Genomic DNA, 20,438 nt, shown 5'->3' on the forward strand with positions numbered 1-20,438 from the left:
GCGGACATAACTTATCGTCACTCGAATAACAGCAAATTAATTTCCATGCCGATTTTGCTCTTTTTCACGGGTGTACATTTTCAGCTCACAACCTATCATTACGCACACAGAAATTAGTGTCGGAGTTGAGACTCATATCACAAGTTCCATGAATAGCGTAATATGACCAAGGAACGGGCCTTGATTCTGATAATATGAGCATCTCTGTCCACAGGCTATTTTACCGCCATACAATATGGAACAATTAGTATAATCCAGGTAATGCTGTACGCACCACAGGAACATGAGCTCGATGTCTGACTAGTAAAGCGCAGTAGCAGCGTTCGTTCGCCGTGGATCGATGACGGCAACTGATGCAGGCAGTGACAGCCTCGTGAGAACATAGGACAGTGACTACGAGGAAGACTGCCCCTCTGCATTTGTGTACTCCCTGCAACCAATAGGAACAGCCCGATCACCCACGCAGGGTGTAGGGGGTATATCTTCACAACAGTAGAAGATGACGATCAGGAACCAACGGCTGTCTCAAAGATTACGTGTTGAAAGAATATTGTAGGAATGGTAGTATTTGCTCAGGCGGTTTGCTGCTTGCTACTCTTCGGGGTACCGGCTTCTATACAAGCTAAGGCCGTCATCAGCAACAACACTGATGTCCTCCTTGACCGTACCCTTAGTGCCTTGGGTGCCACTCTGGCCTTCTTCAACAAGGAGTACCGTAGTGTCAACCTGGATGCCATTATTGGTACAAGGATAGTTGAAGGTATAGTTTTTGAACTTGTTTCTTTGATTTGTCAGAAGTTTCAACAAAACGAAACTACCAAGTGAAAGTAGCATTATATTTGATAAATACAACTTATTGGACTTTCATTGTTTGAAGTACTTTAGTATGCTTCAGGTTTCAATAACTGTCAACAGTTAACAGAAAAGTTCTCAAAAGTGACAGTTATAAATGCCTGCATGTGAAGAAATAATGTTTAACTGCGCTCCAAGGCAATTATCTCCGCGTGACATGGCCAATGCGATGTGTCAGAAATACGTTCCATAATTTGTCTTATAGAAAATACTAGGATCCAATTTTACGTCAAGGGATATATGCAGCGCTATGCACACAAACGATGTTCATCATTATTCGGTATTCACAATGATCACGACAGTGTATTACCAAATGATTAATGCTATCAGTTCTGTTATTGTAATTCTGCTGCCCAATATTAAAATAAATGACAGTAACCTGATCAACACTTCCGATTCCACGACACGAATCGATGAACAATACATTGTTTTTACGACGCAAATGGCTCCATTCATTTTTCCAGGCTGATTGATCATGAGTTTATACTTTCCATTCATATGTTAATCTTAGATTGCATATGTGGGTGGTAAAACGTGTTGGTTCTCAATTTATCCTTCGTCTGCTTTGAAATAAAACTAGAAAATATATTGTATCTATAACGTTTGTATCAGCTAACACAGAAGATAGGCTTGATCGATATTCGCAATTGAATGAAGAATACAATGTTACCTTCCACCCGAAGGTCCAATTGACACACGTCAAGAACTGTTTGAAAATGTATGTCGTCCAGATAGTAATATGTTTAAATATCAAATAGAAACAATGCCCTGTCTGATAAAGCAAATATCCTTATTGACTACGGAGTCCCAGTGAGCAATTGATGCTCTGTCTGCAAGGCTTTGACATCGTTGACCATGGATCTTTTTACAACTGATGTTACCCTTTCATTCGACAACAAACCCAACTCACTCTTTGGCATGTCTTGAGCTGGACACGCTTACACTTTTCGTGAACACCTGGTGTTGTCACTGATTTTCATTTATATATGATTCATCACTAGATGCCTTTCTTGCCAAATTGAATCTGTTCAGGTAGATAATCGTGACTGATCATGATTATTCCATGGCGTTGACGTTTTGAATTTACATTGCCGCATTTATTCTACCCAAAAAACATTTAACGTATACAATAATACGTTATGAAATTTGCTAATTTTGCATACGTTTGTGCGAATAGGTTTTGCAATGATTGTTCTAGAAAAAAAACCTATTTCCCGTAGTACTGATCAGACAGCCAAAATGATTCTTGGTTCCAATCTGCTATAAAATACCGGAGAGCAATAACTGTAACATGTCAAACTGCCATCCTTTCCAATGCGATATATCATTAAGTCCATAAAGACCCCATTGACAGATCCTACTCTTTTGCGGGGATTAAATATTTCATGTGAAAACAACCTAAACGTATCCACACGTTAATTCTTTTGAATTTAAAGACGAACCTTATGGGATGAAGCAGCAAACAGGGTGCTAAATTAAAGTGATAACATTCGTGAATGACATGAAAACATGTTTTGTTCCTATTCAATGAGGTTTCATTTTCGAGATGGTGATTTTACATGTTTCAAGAGACAATACGAATTCTCATTAAGGAATCACATTTGTGATGTTTCCGATTTAAGCTATCCTTTTGAAATCGTTTATCTTCTATTAAAGCGAGCTCATACGTTTTGCTATTGTCGCTAATGAATTTTCGAAAAAAATCTCAATGTTTCAGTTTAAAACGGTTGTCATTAGATAACCATTAATGGATGACTGCATCAGTTATGCATCACGACAATCTACCACGGAACCTGAACCACTATAATGCTAATAACCTCAGTCAATTCATTTCTATTCAATAAGCATATAACGAAGAATGTTATTTGTGTCTGCGATAAACGACATACACGGAAAATAACATTCAATCATTGGCCACCCACGTTACAAGCAACAATCTCTTCTATTTTATATGTTTATAAGACAAAATAACCGAAACTCATTCTTTAAACTTTATAATACGTAATTAGGAATGAAAAAAACATATGTGAACCTAAAAATATAACGCCATCACACGCATCACAGCTTTTGTATGAGCACCGATACTTGGGGCTGGGTTATGTAATCAGTGCCGAGATACATATCTCGTGCGAACGAAATAGTAAGTCTCAGAAACGAGATAATTTAGTCGTTCTAAGAAAATACGAGCCTTGCGAGAGTTAAATATAGTTTATACTAATGTTTGTTTGATGGTTTTGTAATTACCTTTTCAATATAATTATGTATGAAACATTTTAATACAGTTTTTTTTTATACATATTACATTAGAAAATACACCATCAAACTCTCTCAGCGCTTTCCTGCTCATGTGTTCAAAACATGTGTTCAAAACATTTATCTTCTTCTTCCTCTTCTTCCTCCTCTTCTTCTTCCTCTTCTTGCTCCTCTTCCTCTTCTTCTTGCTCCTCTTCCTCTTCTTCTTCCTCTTCTTCTCCTCTTCTTCTTCCTCTTCTTCTTTCTCTTCTTGCTCCGCTTCTTCTTTTTCTTTCTCTTCCCTTTCTTCCTCTTCTTCTTCCTCTTTTTCTTGTTCTTCTTCTACTTTGAAGACAAATATAACCATCAGGGTATACATTGTATTATGAATCATGAAAGGTACACATTTATCTAAATAATAAACATACCTAACAAAACCTTTTCCATAATCATAAGATATCCTTGCTACAAGCAGCGTCCATTGTACGATTACGACTATGTCATGGGCGTGAGTGTATGTACACCATCATACCAGGTGTTCGTGAAAGGTGAGCGTATCCTGTCCCACCAGTTGCATCCGTCACAAACACATGCACATACAAGTCAGTTGTTCACTTGAACAACCTTGGGAACATATTTGTATTATGGAACACATCAGAAGTCTGATTTGCATCCACCATTATGCCCTCCATATATCTACCATATAACGTAGCCTTCGGGTGCCTTAAGGAAAAGTCGTATGACGTTCCTTGAAGTGTGGCAAACGTCATTCCGATTGCGCTAGGAGATACGTCATTCCGATTGCGCTAGGAGATACGTCATTCCGATTGCGCTAGGAATTTACCTGAAACGCCAACTCATGTTAAATAAAACATGTATCCCGAATCAAGCGAACCATGGCCTTATAGGTGGTAACTTTATCCTTCAAGAAAAGACGGTAGACGATATGACTTTGGACACTAACTCAGTGAGGTACAAGTGAATATTCACTGTGTAAAAAGTTAATCACCGTATTTTTATATCTCAAATGCCCATGTATCCTTTTTTTTAAATGTGTACGTGTGACATTGATTGTTTTCACAAAATATCCAAGATATAACCAATATCTCCTGAAAATGACATACAAGAACGTATGCCTCCAGACCGTCGAAAGAACCCAGTAGATTTTTATGTTTTATTTTATGCAGAGGAATGAAAAGGGAGAGAGATTTGGCGATAGAGAGAGAGGGGGGCATCAAATACCATCCCAGTGGGATGGCTAGTATATTTGCCATCCACACGAGGAGTATACATATCAGAAAAAGAGATAGACTGAGTGAGTGATGTACGTCGCTTTTAGCAATTTTCAAACAATATCTCGGCGGGGGACACCAGAAATACGTTACACAAATTGGATCCCGAGCGAACGCTTCAATAATATACAGCTCGCACAATACTGTACACAAGGAAACGTCAAGCCACGGTAGACCAATAACAGGTTTGTTTCTGTAAGTGTGTCCAAAAAAGACGATTTTCACAGCTTCTGTGTCGGTTAAAACGCAGGCCAAGCACTGACGCCAAAGGTTTACGAAACACAGGTATTGAATTCTTCTACAAATTCAATACAGGAACAATATTGTTGTAACACATATTTTGATAGCTTTTGTGACATCTCCAGTGAAGAAATACCTTTCATTGGCACTGACAGCCCGCATGGTTTTGACATAAGTTACGGAAACCATCGAATTGCACAATCATGTTTTTGTTCATAAAGATTATAAAGATATTCTTCCGTCAGGGGTGTTAGCCATTAAGGTTATGGTGATTCGAACGTGTTCTCCTAGGCATCTTTAGGCGATATATAATGTGATCATTATAAACGGGGAGCATGGGTGGCCCACTCGTCTTTTCGCTGTGCAGAGTTGCGTCTCTTAGGCGTATCAAAAACCTAATAATGAGATCGAATGGCGTATTCGACGTGTTTATGGTTCCAGATTCGTCAGAGCTCTTACTATTATTATTAGAAATATTCCGACTGTATCATCTGTTTATGAATCACTATGAACCTTTGAAAATATTGATGCTACAATAACTATGGTCACAACGTTTTTTGACAAATGCCCCATGGATCAACGAATTATGTTTTTCTTAAGTTTGTCATGTGGGCTAATGGTTTGCAAAGTTGAAAAATCAAATGTTTTAACAAAATTAAACTTAATTATGTTCTGAGATTGCAAACACATTGCAGCAAATCCTTTGAAGTTTTTAGGTTCACTTGCATGACATCTTAGTTAAAAGCTCTGTGACAAGTGTTCACGATGGATTTGCTCATTCAATCCAGACGTCATGTTTGTGATTATCGTAATCAGGTGAGCCATATGATAATAAAAGTATCTAAAGTGCCTATTCAATAACGTGCCTTGATAACTACTGTTCATTCTCAAAACAACTTACAAATCGATAATGTACAAAATCAATACTTTTGTGCATATATTCTTTATTTCACAACTAAGCATTATTTGAATATGACAAGCGATGGAACTGAATTTGAAGCTCTGGTTTCAATAGAAATATACACCAATTCGATATAAAGACATTCGATACATAAAAACTACTTGTTTATGAAACGTCACATTACATTGAACTGAAATCGACTAATAGTGGAACAAGTACATTATGAAAACCTAAGTCATGAACAGGAGCAAACGGTTGAAATATATTTTATCTGTTCTTGAAAATTTTAGATAATTGCAAACGCTTCTAAAAAAGCTGCAAACACCTTCTCTGTCCTTGCTGCAGAATGCATCAACCCTCAAACTCAATAGTATAGTAGATGACGTCCAATAATGTTCACTGGAACAGGAACCTGAGACAAGCATATTGTCCCCAATGATTTGTGTATCGGTTGGCCACGTCTAACAGACCCGTACACCGTATTACAAGGGCATATTTCACGAACTCCCTGAAACTGCAGAGGATCACCAGGGACTTAAGTCTACTATGACTTACACAAACTATCGTTATATGTATATTTGATCACATAGATGTGTGCACGTTTCCCAAAAGGCAGTGAGATATGTGACGTGCATCTTTGCAAGTCGAAAAATAATTATCTAGAGGCTCTTGTAGAGGGCCGGGAAACAATATGCCATAAATAAGTTACGAGTGCAACTGTTACATTATCGGCTGAATAAACAGAGTGTTCTGAATACATAGCTATAGCATGCGTTGCTGGTCTTGTCGCCTTCGAGCCGTGCCACTTCGGTAATTTCAGTGGAAGCAGAAAACTAAATAGCATCGACAACTTTTTTTGTGTTCCAGACATTTTAAGACGTCTTGTAACAAGTAATTTGAAGGATCGTGTTCGGAATAACCCTGACACACATGAATAACAGCCCTGTCGTGTATGACACCTGGTGTTCACGTAACGGATTGGCGATGACTTGCTTCAATCGAGACACCAAACCTGACCACCCAGTCACCTCTTACGACGAGGATGGTTTGTTGAAGGTCAGTTCTAACCCTGATCTCCAAGGGTTGTTATAATTAATAAAAGAATTTGTTATAATGTTATAACCGATATTAATAAAGTCGATCAAACGGATGTAAGAAGTTCATTATACCTACATATATATAAAACCCTGGACAGTTTCACAGCTGCGTATGTCAAGCACTAGTTACGAGGTTGTAGAGATCAGAAGCCCACATTCTCAATACGTGAGTTCCGAAGAGAGCCTCATTGCGTTGGGAGGCAGGCGCCTCAAGTATCAATAGTATTTCTGTGACAACATGCACTCGTACAAACCGTGTACGAAATGCATCACTTGCAGTCCTCTATATTATATCCCTTCATTCATAATCCATGATTTTCAAACGGTATAGCTATAATTCATATCCATAGCAAGATATATCTAATTATAAAACGATCTTTGTCTTCTTGAAGACCCTGTAACATTGAATCCTCAATAGACACGCGGACAAGATAAATATGGTTGACGTGACTGTTTTTGAAGTTAGATGTACAACACCAATAGATGTCTAGACTTATTATTAAGTTCCCCAAAACGAAACAGTCTGTTTTCAGAACCAGTTCCTGTCATATCAATGTTGGTAGCGTCTGTCTCGTCACATTAGTGCTTGTTAACCCATATGTGATAGTTGTGTCCCATCCCTGATCACGTATAATATATCATAGTATAATTCATGTACTATGGGACATATATCCGTATATCCTGACCCAGGATAGCCACTTTGTGATACATTCTGTATTCTGATCCTGTTCTAAAACCTATGATGTATAGAAACTGCCGGGCAAAAGAACGTATACACTCATATTTGATGGTGGATAAAAGTGAAACAAACAGGAAATGGTTTTTCGGTGGTGATGGATTTGAAACGGATATAATAGTTGCGATTTTTGACCTTAAGTTTACAGTGTCTCGGCAACTGTTTAAGCCTAGTAACGTTTTGATAGCGTGGTGATGTTTTGGTCAAATACACTTGTCAAGTGAATATATAGACTTTCTTTTGACATGTTTCGTGTATTGTATGGATGGATGGATGGATAGATGGATGGATGGATAGATTGATGGAAGGATTGATGGATGTGTGGAACGTTTGGTGGATGGATGGATGGATTGTAGAACGATGGGTTGATAGATGGATGGGTGGATGGATAGATACATAGATAATGGTCATTCTAACCATCAGTAACCTATTAGATTCGAAAAAGATATATATCTGATGGATACGTAATAATATTCAAAATCATAAAGTATATAAATTTCATAAATTTATACGTTATATTTTTCTATATGAAATAATTATACTTCATGACTGCGGTTTAAATCATTTAGCATCCGGATTAATGAGTGCTACATTAATATAAATATTGGGATCCTTAATATTAGTTCAGTTCACATCCCTTCATACCATACAGGTGTGAAAAGCTACATCCAATCCACCCAATATGCACACATTTGAACAATGGTGACAATGACATCTGCCTGCCGAAAACACATCGATTTTCAGCTGATGAGTTTCTATAGGCAGACACCATTTCATAAAGGAACTCCCCAAGGTGAGATAACGCTATATAGATGACGCGATTAGCGATTACTGATCATCTAATTGCTCATCCTGGAAAGTCGAAACTAATATGCGATGCGCGTACGTGTACAATCCCCAGTAGGCGGCCATGTTTTCCGGCTCTTACAACAAGCACTGGCGACGGCTCTACTTCCTACTCGCTCCTACACGATATCCGGTTTGTCACATGACGCAGCTAGGTGGTCTGTTTGGCTGAGTGAATTGAGACAATTGAGTCATCAGGGAAGCCGTTGACAGCTGGACTCATAGCATTATTGGACGTTTTCCCAGTAGAGCGGCTGATAATTGTGGCAAATCTCCCCGGGATATCCCCAACCATAGTCAGGATGTGTAGTTCGACTTTTAATATTGAGGTAATAACGTACATGCTTACGCATCAGAACATGTCTCATGCACATTAGAACATGTCTCATACTAGCACGTAAATGTGTACCGGCAACGAAAGCTAATGCTACAGCCAGATGTCATTTCTTTTAGATTTTAAAAGTATCCTTGGCAAGTGCGGATGTACCATGCCAGATTCCCTTGATCCCTGTGTGAGTGAGTGAGCTTGGTTCAACGCCACCTCGAAGAGTATAATTTCAGTTATAGCATGGCGTCCCGATGAGAGACTGTCGTGCAAGTAGATTCTATGGAACCAAAAGAAACATTATTACTCTCTAATTTCGTTCGACAGATACCATCCTAATCATTCGTGTTTAGTGGATGTGTTTTAACTTGTAATCATTGATTTTAATGACGTGGCGTTTGTTGCAAGAATTCAGATTCGCTGAAGAAAAACATATGTAGTTCCATCAATTCATAAGCCTACAGGTATCCGATTAAATGCCTTTAGGTAGCCTCCTACTTCGGACAAGTACATTTCAATAGTTTATACACATGGTGAGGTCAACGTGTCGCAAACACCTGGTGTCATCACTGATTTTCTGTGATCAGTTCATATGATTTTTACCGCTATTCCGCCTTTTACGCCCACTGGAAATCGGATAATCGATACTGGTTATTCTCTGGCGCTGACTTTTTATATTTCATTTCAACGTCCCAGGTCATAGGAGATGACTTCAAACTAACGTTTTCTTTCAGTTAACTTCTGCTATTAGTATATGCTACAAGTCGCCTCTCCCTTTATGAGCAGGTATAACAAGAATAAGAGTAATATGTAACCTAGCCCTTGTTCTTCGTCGATTCACTACTGCATGTGGAATCATTTGACATGTTTACAAGCGGTAATTGATTTTTAGGAGTACTGTAGTATTCCAGATAACGTATTGATACGTCATGTTGACATGCGTAACGTTGTGGTAATCACCTTAGAACCGCGTGTAATATTCAAACGTACAGTGTTAGTTCCGGAGCTGTATCACGATGATAATAATATTAATAATAAATAATAATAATAAATCATCTTCGAGGAGTACCGCGATAAATTTGCGCAAATGTACCGCGAAAGAAAGATAATTAATTGTGAGCAGTGGTGTGTGGTAAAAGGAGTTACATGTATAATTATGTTTACTTGGAGAAAGATACTCTTCAGAGTATCAAATGCTAAAGATAGCACAAAGAATCTCCCTCTAATTTAATTACTTATTCCATCGCATAGTACCAGCCTCTAAAACCAAGATAAAAGCTGCGTGTACCCACCAAAGCCTTTGGTAACTTAAAATAAGCATCGACGTAGCATAAACTCTCAGGTATATGTATTTATAACTACACCGTCCAATGGATTTTATATTGTTTCTGTATGAGCCTTTTAGATCGGTCACCGGCTTAATACGACAGCAGAACTGGAAGAGTATCATCCGCTGTAGCTATTTCAAGGTTTCATAGAACCCAATCTGCGAATCAATGACGTTGTCTGGCCTTCACCAAACAATGCAGTTGGTTAGAGGAGAAGCATGATTGTTCAACAAATATTAAATTGCTTTTGTTCCTGATAGTGTAACAGACGGAATAAGATCATAAGCGCGAATGGTATCGCATGGTTACTACTGCTTGTCTACTGGTGGAACTACGCGTTATGTTCCTCTGTAGTTATAAGCGACAAAACATTTTCCATATACAGAAATCTCTTTGTACTATTCCGACTATATTATGAGCACGAATAACTATCAAATAGTGATGATACCATGTGTTCGCGAAAAAGTTATGGGTAACCTGCCCAAACGTTTGGATCCGTCACTAAATACATGCAAAGACAAGTCAATTGTTCACCTGAAAAAACACCGGAATATATTGTACATGTCCAAATAGGTATGAAAGCTTTACTGAGACCTTTAACACTGTAACCTATATCAACAACTATTGAGCAAGAGTCGTATGTCGCTCTTTTAAATCTTCGTGAAAAAGCATGCTCGATTGTTCTACAAAAGTTGTGTAATGTGGACACCAGAGGCTGGGGCTGTTTGAATATTGCTAAATATTTAATATTTAATATTGCATAAAAGGAAAGTTGACTATTAGACATCCCTCGCTCTTGTCATACAGTTTCGTGGAGAGTTTTTTCTCTGTGGATCTTTCTACATAGATCTAAATATGAAACAGACGAGCTGGGCCCCGTTCCTCAAAGCGATCTTAGCGCCACGATGATCGTAAGCCTATGCTAAAGTATGGGACTTACGATATCCTTAGTGTTAAGATCGCTTTGAGGAACGGGGCCCAGGTCTCTCTAATCTCCTTTATTTCTAGTTCAGGTAGGTAAATCAGCGGCAAGGAATTGGCTATTTAATGATAATTGAACGACATCAGATCATATCGATATTCCTGAAGCTTAAGTTAAACGTTCTGGCCAGTAAAAGCAGCAAAACCCTTTCCCTACTAATACCAAGTATCTGCAGAGTCCATTGTACTATCCAATCACTATCCAATATAGGTGGTACCACGTGTTCGGGAAAAGATGAGCGTATCCAACCTGAAAAAACAAGGGAACATATTTATGGTACAAATCAAAATGGGGACCTGCATCGGACATCATTCTGGTCCCTGATGCATCAAATTTGGAAATGTCCTCCACATGTCTACCATAAAACCTTATGAAAGCTTACTAAGGCCTTGCCTTTGCATGTGTTTGTGACGGGTGCCACCGATGGGGCAGGATACGCTCACCTATTTACGAACACCTGCAATCATCACTACTTGACAGTTAATCATAAACATGTTCATGATATAGTCTGCTTTTGACAGGGCTTTCTTGTGAATATGGAAATTGTTTTGTCGGTTCGAGTATCGCATTCCGTCCCTGATATTAACGTCCAAGGTGTCGTTGTACAGAACAACCTTAGCGCTACGACTATCGTAAGTCTATGTTAAGGTATGGGAGTTAAGATCACCTTTGTGCTAAGATCGCTTTGTACAATGACACCCAGTAATAAAGCTGCCATGACACAAGCATGGTTTTGACCAATTGTAAGAATAGTAAGAATCAAACCTATGTCTTCTGCGTGACGACCTGAACGCTTTTTCCACCAGGCTACCGTAGTCCGACTCGGACATCGTATCAGCTGACGCCTCTGCTCAGTCCAACATATAAGGGTTAACGTATGATAATTACCCACTTGAGATACACAAACCAGACGCAAGGCAGTTATCATCCACTGTAATATATAATATTCATTCGGTCAATTCCAATCTAAATTCTGAACTGAAACGCTCTTTGATTGCACCTCTAGGGTATAAATGATTGTGTGTATTCAACATAGGATCCGCCGTACCCGGGAGACTGGTATTACTCTATCATGTCTATCTGGGACCTACTCTACTGCATTAATATGTACTCCTACTATGACATGTCTGTTGTATTCAGCTGGATTGCATCAAGAACGAGAAGCTTATAGGAACAATGTCCTTACATACATGTCTTACACGAATCTGAATGCAGACACTTTCTAACCTACGGGTTATGTGATCCGAATACATATAGCATCATTAGAGCCGGCTTGAAACGAACACGGAAATAAAATGAATAAAGTCTCTTGAGGAAGGAATAAAATGCAGATTGCAGGTTTTGCGGTTTGGGCGTATTTTATTTGAACAAATCGAAAGGTGTTTAATTTCATTTTGTTGTTCGTTTGTTAGTTTGTTTGGTTTTTGCTTAACGCCGCACTCAGCAATATTCCAACTATATGGTGGTCTGTAAATAATCAAATCTGGACCAGACAATCCAGTGATTGATATCATGAGCATCGATCTATACAATTAATGTGTTCATCTTTGATTGGCTAATCTAGTAGTTTATGTTAAGCGTTATGTTACCATAAACCGAACAAATAAGTCACGATATGTTTTCTGAGTGGCTGGTAATAAAATGGGCGGTGCCTGGGTTGCATTTTTGGGCTGCACAATGTCCCAGATTTCGTATTTCTGGCAGTGTTTTGTGTTTATGATTCACTAAGGAGTCTGGGAAGCTAATATTGTTTTTGAAAACATAAGAATTGACGCCTTTCTTGTTTATACCTCCATAAGCGTAACAAATACTGAAGTCAGTTGTTAATCATACCAATGATATGTCCTTACTGTACATGGGTCACGTGGGGGGCCCAGTTTTATATCTATACTGGGTCCGTTTTCCGGATCTATCTCGAGAACAATTCTTTCTTTGTGAGCAACACAACCGTCTTAACAGGGTATTACAGGTTGGGACTAGACAATCCAGTGATTATTTTGAGCAGCGATCCAGGCCATCGGGGTACGATGACACGTAACCAACTCGACCACGAAGCCCTTTATTAATCGTCCCTTTACGACCAGCATGGTTGCCAGGGACCCGTGATAACCGGAATCCCCACTCGGTCTTCCATTATTAAGCTCACACACCATGATAGAACTGGCAACTCATTCGCTGGTGATAAAACCTTTGATGTTTTGTGTCATAAGGGATGCTGTTTCAACGACTGATACTTCAGAATGCCAGTATGGATATATTCATGACAACGTGCAAGCGTTGGATATTGCGTGGGTACACCCTGAATTCTATATTGTTCTCGTATTTGGGCTAGGGAGTGCATTCATGTCTACAATAATAATCCTATTGTCATAGATCTATGTTTGCCATGCTATTTTAAACATCAAATAACTAAAATGTATTGTGTGTTCATGCCAAGACTGGGATACTATAACGGTACTCGGTGAGGTCACAGTGACTAAATTATCAACTAAACTACAATGTATTCAGAAAACTACAGATATTATGAGAATGACATTATCGGTTGTGTCTCTCATTTGCTGAGCCTAATTGTTTTTGCCAATCAAAAGAAAATCTAAATCTAAATACATAAATATATGTGCTGGTCAGTTAATAATAAGAATGGTGTGTGTTTTCTCAACACACAGTGATGTACACTACACACAGTACCCCTTGATGTCCATGTCAACTTGGTTTTTTTCTAACAAAAAATTCGAGTTCGCACACATTTCTTGTCAACAATCATTTATTTTTCCGAGCAGCACACATGGGTTATTATAATCAATCTTTTATGATTATGTTTCCCACACACGTTGGTCATTGTACACAAAATTTTATACCTCTTGCCAACACACATAAGTTATTATATACAACTATATATTTCACCTTGCAACACCCGTTGGTCATTATAAACAACTATGTATATTTTTTTCCTGCCAACACACATTGGTCATTGTAAACAATCACTTATTTCTCCAAGCGACACATCTGGATCAGTGTAAACAATCATGTATTATTATTTCTCCTATCAACACACGTGGGTCATTGTACATGGTCATTTCATTCGCCTGCCAGTACAAATGGGTCATTGTGCAACAATATGTCTTTCCACTACAAATACATGTAAGTCATTGTTCAATATTTCTTTCTCCAACCAATACAAGTGGGTCATTACACACAATCATTTTTCAAGATCCCTTTTTCTATACTACCAACACACTGGAGTCATTGAACGCAATCATTTCTTCGTCTTACAAATTCACGTGAGTCATCGTACAAGATCACTTTTTCTATACTTCCCACACACTAGAGTCATTGAACGCAATCATTTCTTTCTCTTGCCTGTGTGAATCATAACTGATTCTTTACGGTCATTCTTTCTATTGCGAAATGCACTTGCGCTATTATGTACAAGCATCTCCCTCAGTCTCTTATTTATACATACATGTATTCATTGTATACCATCCTCTTCTGTCTCGAAGAATCTCAAGTGATAAAGGGGCAATAATGTTACCGACGTTAACCTCACATACTGCAGCTGCAGTGAATTCAAACGCCAGAGAATGTTAGTCTATATCAAGAAGGTTCCATAGGGCGTAAAGTTTAAATAGTGATAAAGCTTACATGAATGGATCACTGAGCGTGTTCTGCGCAAGACATGTCAGTGACAGGAGACAGCACCCAATAAAATGAAACCTTGGAAATTACGATAACCATGATAGGGCAGAAGGAGATTGAGAGAGAGAGAGAGAGAGAGAGAGAGAGAGAGAGAGAGAGACAGAGAGAGAGAGAGAGAGAGAAGGAGAGAGAAGGAGTGAGAGAGAAAGGGGGAGGGAGAGACAAAGAGAGATGTTACTTTTTGTCAATCAGTGATTATCATTCGGAGCATGAATTCGGAAATCTTATCACCGATGACTCCACACATTAAAAATTAACAATCCATTATGATAAAACCATCGTTTGCTACACTTAGGGCTAATTGAGTGAACTGGTTATCGCATTGCTGACTCTGTACAACACACCTGTTCACCTCGGATCCATCACATCTCCCCAGGCGCATCAGACTCATTCATGTAAGTCTGCCTACGTAACCTAAACACTTTAGCAACCTGATACCTTGTCGCTCGAACTGACATTGCGTAGTGGAAGTATGGGAAGAGTTTCCGCTCCGTGCCCATAGCGTGTCTATTGTACATCATGATGACACAACCAGAAACAGCTGCGCCTTCTCATCAATGTCCACAGATCAGCCAGCGTTATGACACGGCAGTCCCAAGGGTCCTCTTTACCGAAGGCCTTCGATATACGAGGGTGGTTGTACGTTAAAACCACCACGATCGTCATGTTACAAGTGTCCAATATGAAAGGTTTAATTTTATTTGGATCAAAGAATTCCGTTTCTGATATCAAGCGACGGTTAATTCGCAGTGTCAACTGTGTACTTGTGTTTCATTGACTGAGGCAAAAGGTGATAGGGTACAGCATGCTGACAATGGAACCATTGTTCGTATCACACTGAGGCTGTTATTTCTATCCCGGATAACAATAGGACACGGACTGTGACATATAGATAAGATATGAAAATCACTGACGACGTTATATTGATAAGCTATCGAACGTGACTTAATTTCGAATGTAAATTAATGAAATCATCTGGTTCAGAGATTGTTTCATCATCTATTTTAAGCATGAAAAACTCGTTTGATCTTCCTGAACTTGCACGAAAAACGGATACGTTGTAATCGCTGAATTGCTTTTTTTCAATTTCTGTTTATTCGCTTGCACTATCGGATTTGTTAGCTCACCGTGAAGGTGTTAATATGAGTTTCTAGCATCAGGATTTGTCCGTTGTACATCCGTTACATCTGAACAAATAACATCTTCTCTTAAACTACTGAACATATCAGTATGAAAGCCACGTTCCTCATACAATTGCCATCAACAAAGTAAAGTTTAGTGACCTGACCTTACCTTTAATTGAAAATGTAAGGGAAATTGATTACTCAAAAGGAAAGAATAGAAGTGTTGTAAGACAAACGCTTGAAACAGCAGAGTCAAATATAAAATATATTTTAAAGTAAAGCGTAAAACTTCACTCTGTTTCCATCTGACATTGATTGTTTTTCCTTAAGGAAACAACACCCCGGTTATTCGTTCACAATGAGAATAAACGCACCCTTCGAGTTAGAATAACCGAAATAAGATCACTTCCATTTGTTAGTTCCTTGTTATTTATTTATATGACTACCCCTTTGGCAGTGTCAGTTTAATGTGGATTTGGATGAATCCTGAACCCTCACAATGGCTTTAATGACACACGCATTGTGCCTAATAGTTCCTGGTAGCGATGTGCCTGGAAGGCTGGGCACTCTCTGACGTTTGAGGAGGATAACTGATTCTTCTATACTATTGTCAAAATCATTATTTTTATTACACAGGTACTCTCAACGTTTTGCTTCGGAAGTTAGACAGCGACACCTCATTGCCTAATGTTCCTGTCAGACAGATCCAGCAGCTGAGAGACTTGGCCAGGAAGGTCAGTGGTGATGCCACGCCCTATGTTGCCGAGAGCACGCCCAATTACTACAGACGTGAGTAGGAACGTTGCTTCTGTAACTTTAAATTGATTCTTCCTTGTTCCTTGTCCAGGTTAACATTACAAGAAGCATGGCAAGAAGACCTAATGCAAGGGGTCGAGTTATTCAAAACTAGATTATATTCACTGTTGAAGGCTTTGCTTACATTAGAACCATTCTTGTTAAGTATGCTATCAAAAAGAAAATAGACTTATATACACCTCGTATTAAATATCGAACCACACATTTTAAAGTAAAAGTAGAATATATAATTTTCGGTTTTTTAAACTACAAGTACATATTTCATATACTACACTATCTGTGAACATAATATCACCAACACATGTACACCCTGTTCCGAGCTGCACGTGCATGCTTGCGTTGAGCATGCTTGTACCGGGGGTCGGTTTGCTAAAAATGCAGTCTGCACATAGCCTCTTTTGGCGTATGTCATGTTGGCAGACACAGCTAAAATTTGGTTTGAGACATAAATTAAGCTTAATTTATTTTGACCAACCAGTGAAATGCCCAAGCGTCCAGTGTCTCTGAACCAAAGATGGCAAATTATTGGTATGCACCAGACTGGTATCTCATGTCGTGCTATTGGAGCACAACTGAACATTAATCACACTGTCATCAGCAGGCTAATACGTAAGCATACTGCTTCCGGTGAAGTGAAGGTTGCACCGAGGTCTGGACGTCCCAGAAAAACTAATGACAGGGAAGATCGAGCTCTCGTATGCCAAGCCAGTCGAAGCCCAAATCTACTTGTACACAGCTGCGACATGGATGGCATCCATACAACAGAGTGTCCATCAGCACCATCAGACGACGCCTAAATTCTGCAGGATTGAGAGCAAGACGGCCAATCAGACGTCCACTCCTCACAAATCAGCACCGCTATGTCCGTTTAGCCTGGTGCCAAGCACGTGCTCGCTGGTACCTGAGGACATGGAGAAGGATCCACTGGTCCGATGAAAGCAGATTTTTGCTGCAGCTGCAGACGGGAGGGCACGAGTTTGGAGGCAGAGAGGCACAGCATATGATCAGAGGAACATTCAAGCTGATGTTCCATTTGGGGGTGGATCCGTCATGGTGTGGGGGTGTTGTTCCTACGATTGTAAACTTGACCTCATCACAGTTCCCGGAACACTGAATGGACAGAGGTAGCAGAACTTGATCCTGGACGGTGCTGTTGTGCCCCATTTCGATAACCATGCTCTCGCCACACGTCCAGTCTTCATGGACATCGTGCTCGAGCTGTTCTTCAGCATCTCTAACACAACGCCATTGAGACACTATCCTGGCCTGCCAGAAGTCCAGACATTAATCCTATTGAGCATTTTTGGGACATTTTGGGACGTAGGGTGAGAGCAAGGGATTCTCCACTTCAGAACCTTCAGGAATTGACCCATGCAGTGCATGATGAATGCCAGCAGATCCCCCCGACAGAGATTCAGACGTCTGGCGACCAGCACGAGGCGGCGTGTAGAACATGTTATCCAAGTGCGAGGCGGTTACACCAGATACTGAGTTAGCCAGTCATTGTGGACCTTACTAGTGTGTTCGACATTAATGAAATGTCAACTGTGTTGTGTGTCTGTTGTAACGACTCCGGCAGCCATACTTATTTCACCTTATTTCACGGTGATTTTAGTGAACTTTAGTTTGCTACAATTTAACCCTCAATTAGTGCTCAAATTCGGTCTTGTGATGTCAATTTTCTGACTGAACGCTCACATGAGGCCATATAAACAGTTTAATGTGCTTTTCTAAGCACCATTTTTATGAGGTTGAAGATCCAGTTTTACTTGTTGGTGGTGAAATATTTATGACGAGGTGTATAGTTACTATAGTAAGAATTGCTGTACTGGAAATTATGCATAAAAAAGGAGGAGAGTTGGCATCGATAAGATGCTCTTCTGCGCTCCTCGCGCTCTGAAGGAACGCCATAGGTCTCCTCATTTGTCGGCTCTCTCGGGGCACTTTCGATCTGATTACGATCAGATACTAGTAGTTCTCCCGTTGCGATCCAATAGCGACCTATGCGATCCGATAGCGACTTGAAGACTCTTGCTCGTAACCAAACAACCCAAAATGTGGCGATCTTGCACGATCAGTGCGATCCAAGGCGATCAGGATGCGATCCGATGGCGATCATTGCGATCTAATGCGCTCTACTCCGATCAGAGAGCGATCTCGGCGACCTATGGAGATCAATTAGCACTCAATGGGCACTCTTTGGGATTCTATTGCCATCCATCGCCGAATTTTGGGTCCGATCCTATAAAAACCCGTAGCGTTCTGAGGCGCTCATCAGTCTACGCTTGGAAGCAGAGGGGTAGGTCCTAGTCTTTCGTGGCGATCGGCGGCGCTCTAAGGTGTTACGATAGCGCTCTGACGGCATTCTGGGCAGAGCGCCACCGATTTTCGTGCAGGGAAGTGGACAGGCGAAGACCTTGACGATCATGGAGTGAGTGAGTGAGTATGGTTTTACTCCGCTTTTAGCAATATTCCAGCAATATTACGGCGGGGGACACCAGAAATGGGCTTCACACATTGTACCCATGTCGGGAATGGGTCTTCGGCGTGACGAGCGAACGCTTTAACCGCTAGGCTACCCGCCCTCCCTGACGATCATGGAGATCAGTTAGAGATCAGATAGCGATCCATTAACGCTTTTGAAGATCTTGCGTTCTATATGGCGATCAATGGCGATCTGTAAGAGCGCCACAGAGCGACGCTTAGTGAAATGGGGTATAACATGTAATTGAAAATGTTTGATATACCCCGCACATGTTAATATTCGTTCATAATATTTACCATTATTCAATGTACATACTTATGCTTAATCAAGGGATAGTTACTTTGATAACAATTCTGCAGTCCTCCGATGTAAGCTTTCTAAAACATTTAGCAAATTACATGAAAGATGCCATCAATCTCCGATCTTCACAATTATACGTATTTGCTATTGCACGCCCGCACGAACTACTTTCATTCTATAAAATTACGTGGGCCTGATGCCTTGATACTGAAATAAATGATTGATTTATTGAAGACCTACAGTAACACATGATGTAAATGCGTCACAATGGAGTACCCATTCAACTCGCGAAACTCGTGTTGTCACGACCAGTTAGGACGAAGATGTGTAGAAACAAAAAAGTGACGCTAAGAAATAGGTTAATCGCTAAACGAGCAGCGCGTGGAATGTTCACTCGGTGGTTAGCTTTTACTTCCAGTACATGTATAGAATGTTGTCTCCAAAGTTGGGATAACCAGCTGTTTTGATCGAATCTAGCACTACACTGATATAAGCAGTGTTGCACTAATGGCACGGCGGGCGCATGAGACACAGCTTAAACATTGAACTCAGTTAACAAACAATCCAAGATCTTCACTGTGGATCTTAACGTTGGTCCGTTAACCCAGGTCGTGTGAATAATCTCAAGAACCTGTGAAAATAATTCCACGTAAATGATTGTCCATTTTGCGTTATTTGGCAGGATTTATTATTAAAATGAAGAAATAATGATTATCAATATTCACGCATTTCGATCAGGACCACGAGATTCAAAATGCCCCGTAGCTTCCTTTATTCACTTGTCTTTGGGACTACTGACAAATTCTGTCAGTGTCTTCAGCGTCGAGCGGACAGGGGGGCACGGGTGACCAAGTCGTCTAAGGTGCCACGAATCGCTGTGCAGAGTAGCGGCCCTTGCGCACGCCAGGAACCTGTGATTGTGGGTTCGAATCCCGGTTCGCCCCGATTATGTTTCTAGGTTTATCAGCATCATACCCGTGCTCGTGGGTTTCACCGAAGTGGTAAACGTCTGAGACCTGCATCACTTCGGGCTTTCCTCCCACATTAAGCTGACACGCCGTGATATAACTGGAATAGTGTTAAACGATGCGTTAAACCAAACTCACTCACTCGAGCGGACACGTCACCCCTAAAGCTATCTTTGTATTTTGCTTGAGGTTGCCAAATAACATATATTTAATGTACA

At 40.0% G+C, this 20,438-nt stretch overlaps 1 protein-coding gene across 1 annotated transcript in view; it reads left to right on the forward strand.

The window, feature by feature from the left end:
- The first annotated feature begins 325 nt into the window (after nt 1–325).
- LOC124146371 (UPF0764 protein C16orf89 homolog) overlaps nt 326–20,438 on the forward strand; it is a 34,361-nt gene continuing 14,248 nt past the window's right edge. The window contains exons 1-2 of the mRNA XM_046516635.2: nt 326–760; nt 16,288–16,440. Coding sequence (XP_046372591.2) covers nt 559–760; nt 16,288–16,440 — 355 coding nt within the window. The 5' untranslated portion in view covers nt 326–558. The remainder of the gene's footprint in view (nt 761–16,287; nt 16,441–20,438) is intronic.

This window comes from Haliotis rufescens, unplaced genomic scaffold (assembly GCF_023055435.1).
Source record: "Haliotis rufescens isolate VD_foot unplaced genomic scaffold, xgHalRufe1.0.p SCAF_11, whole genome shotgun sequence".
Taxonomy (NCBI): domain Eukaryota; kingdom Metazoa; phylum Mollusca; class Gastropoda; order Lepetellida; family Haliotidae; genus Haliotis; species Haliotis rufescens.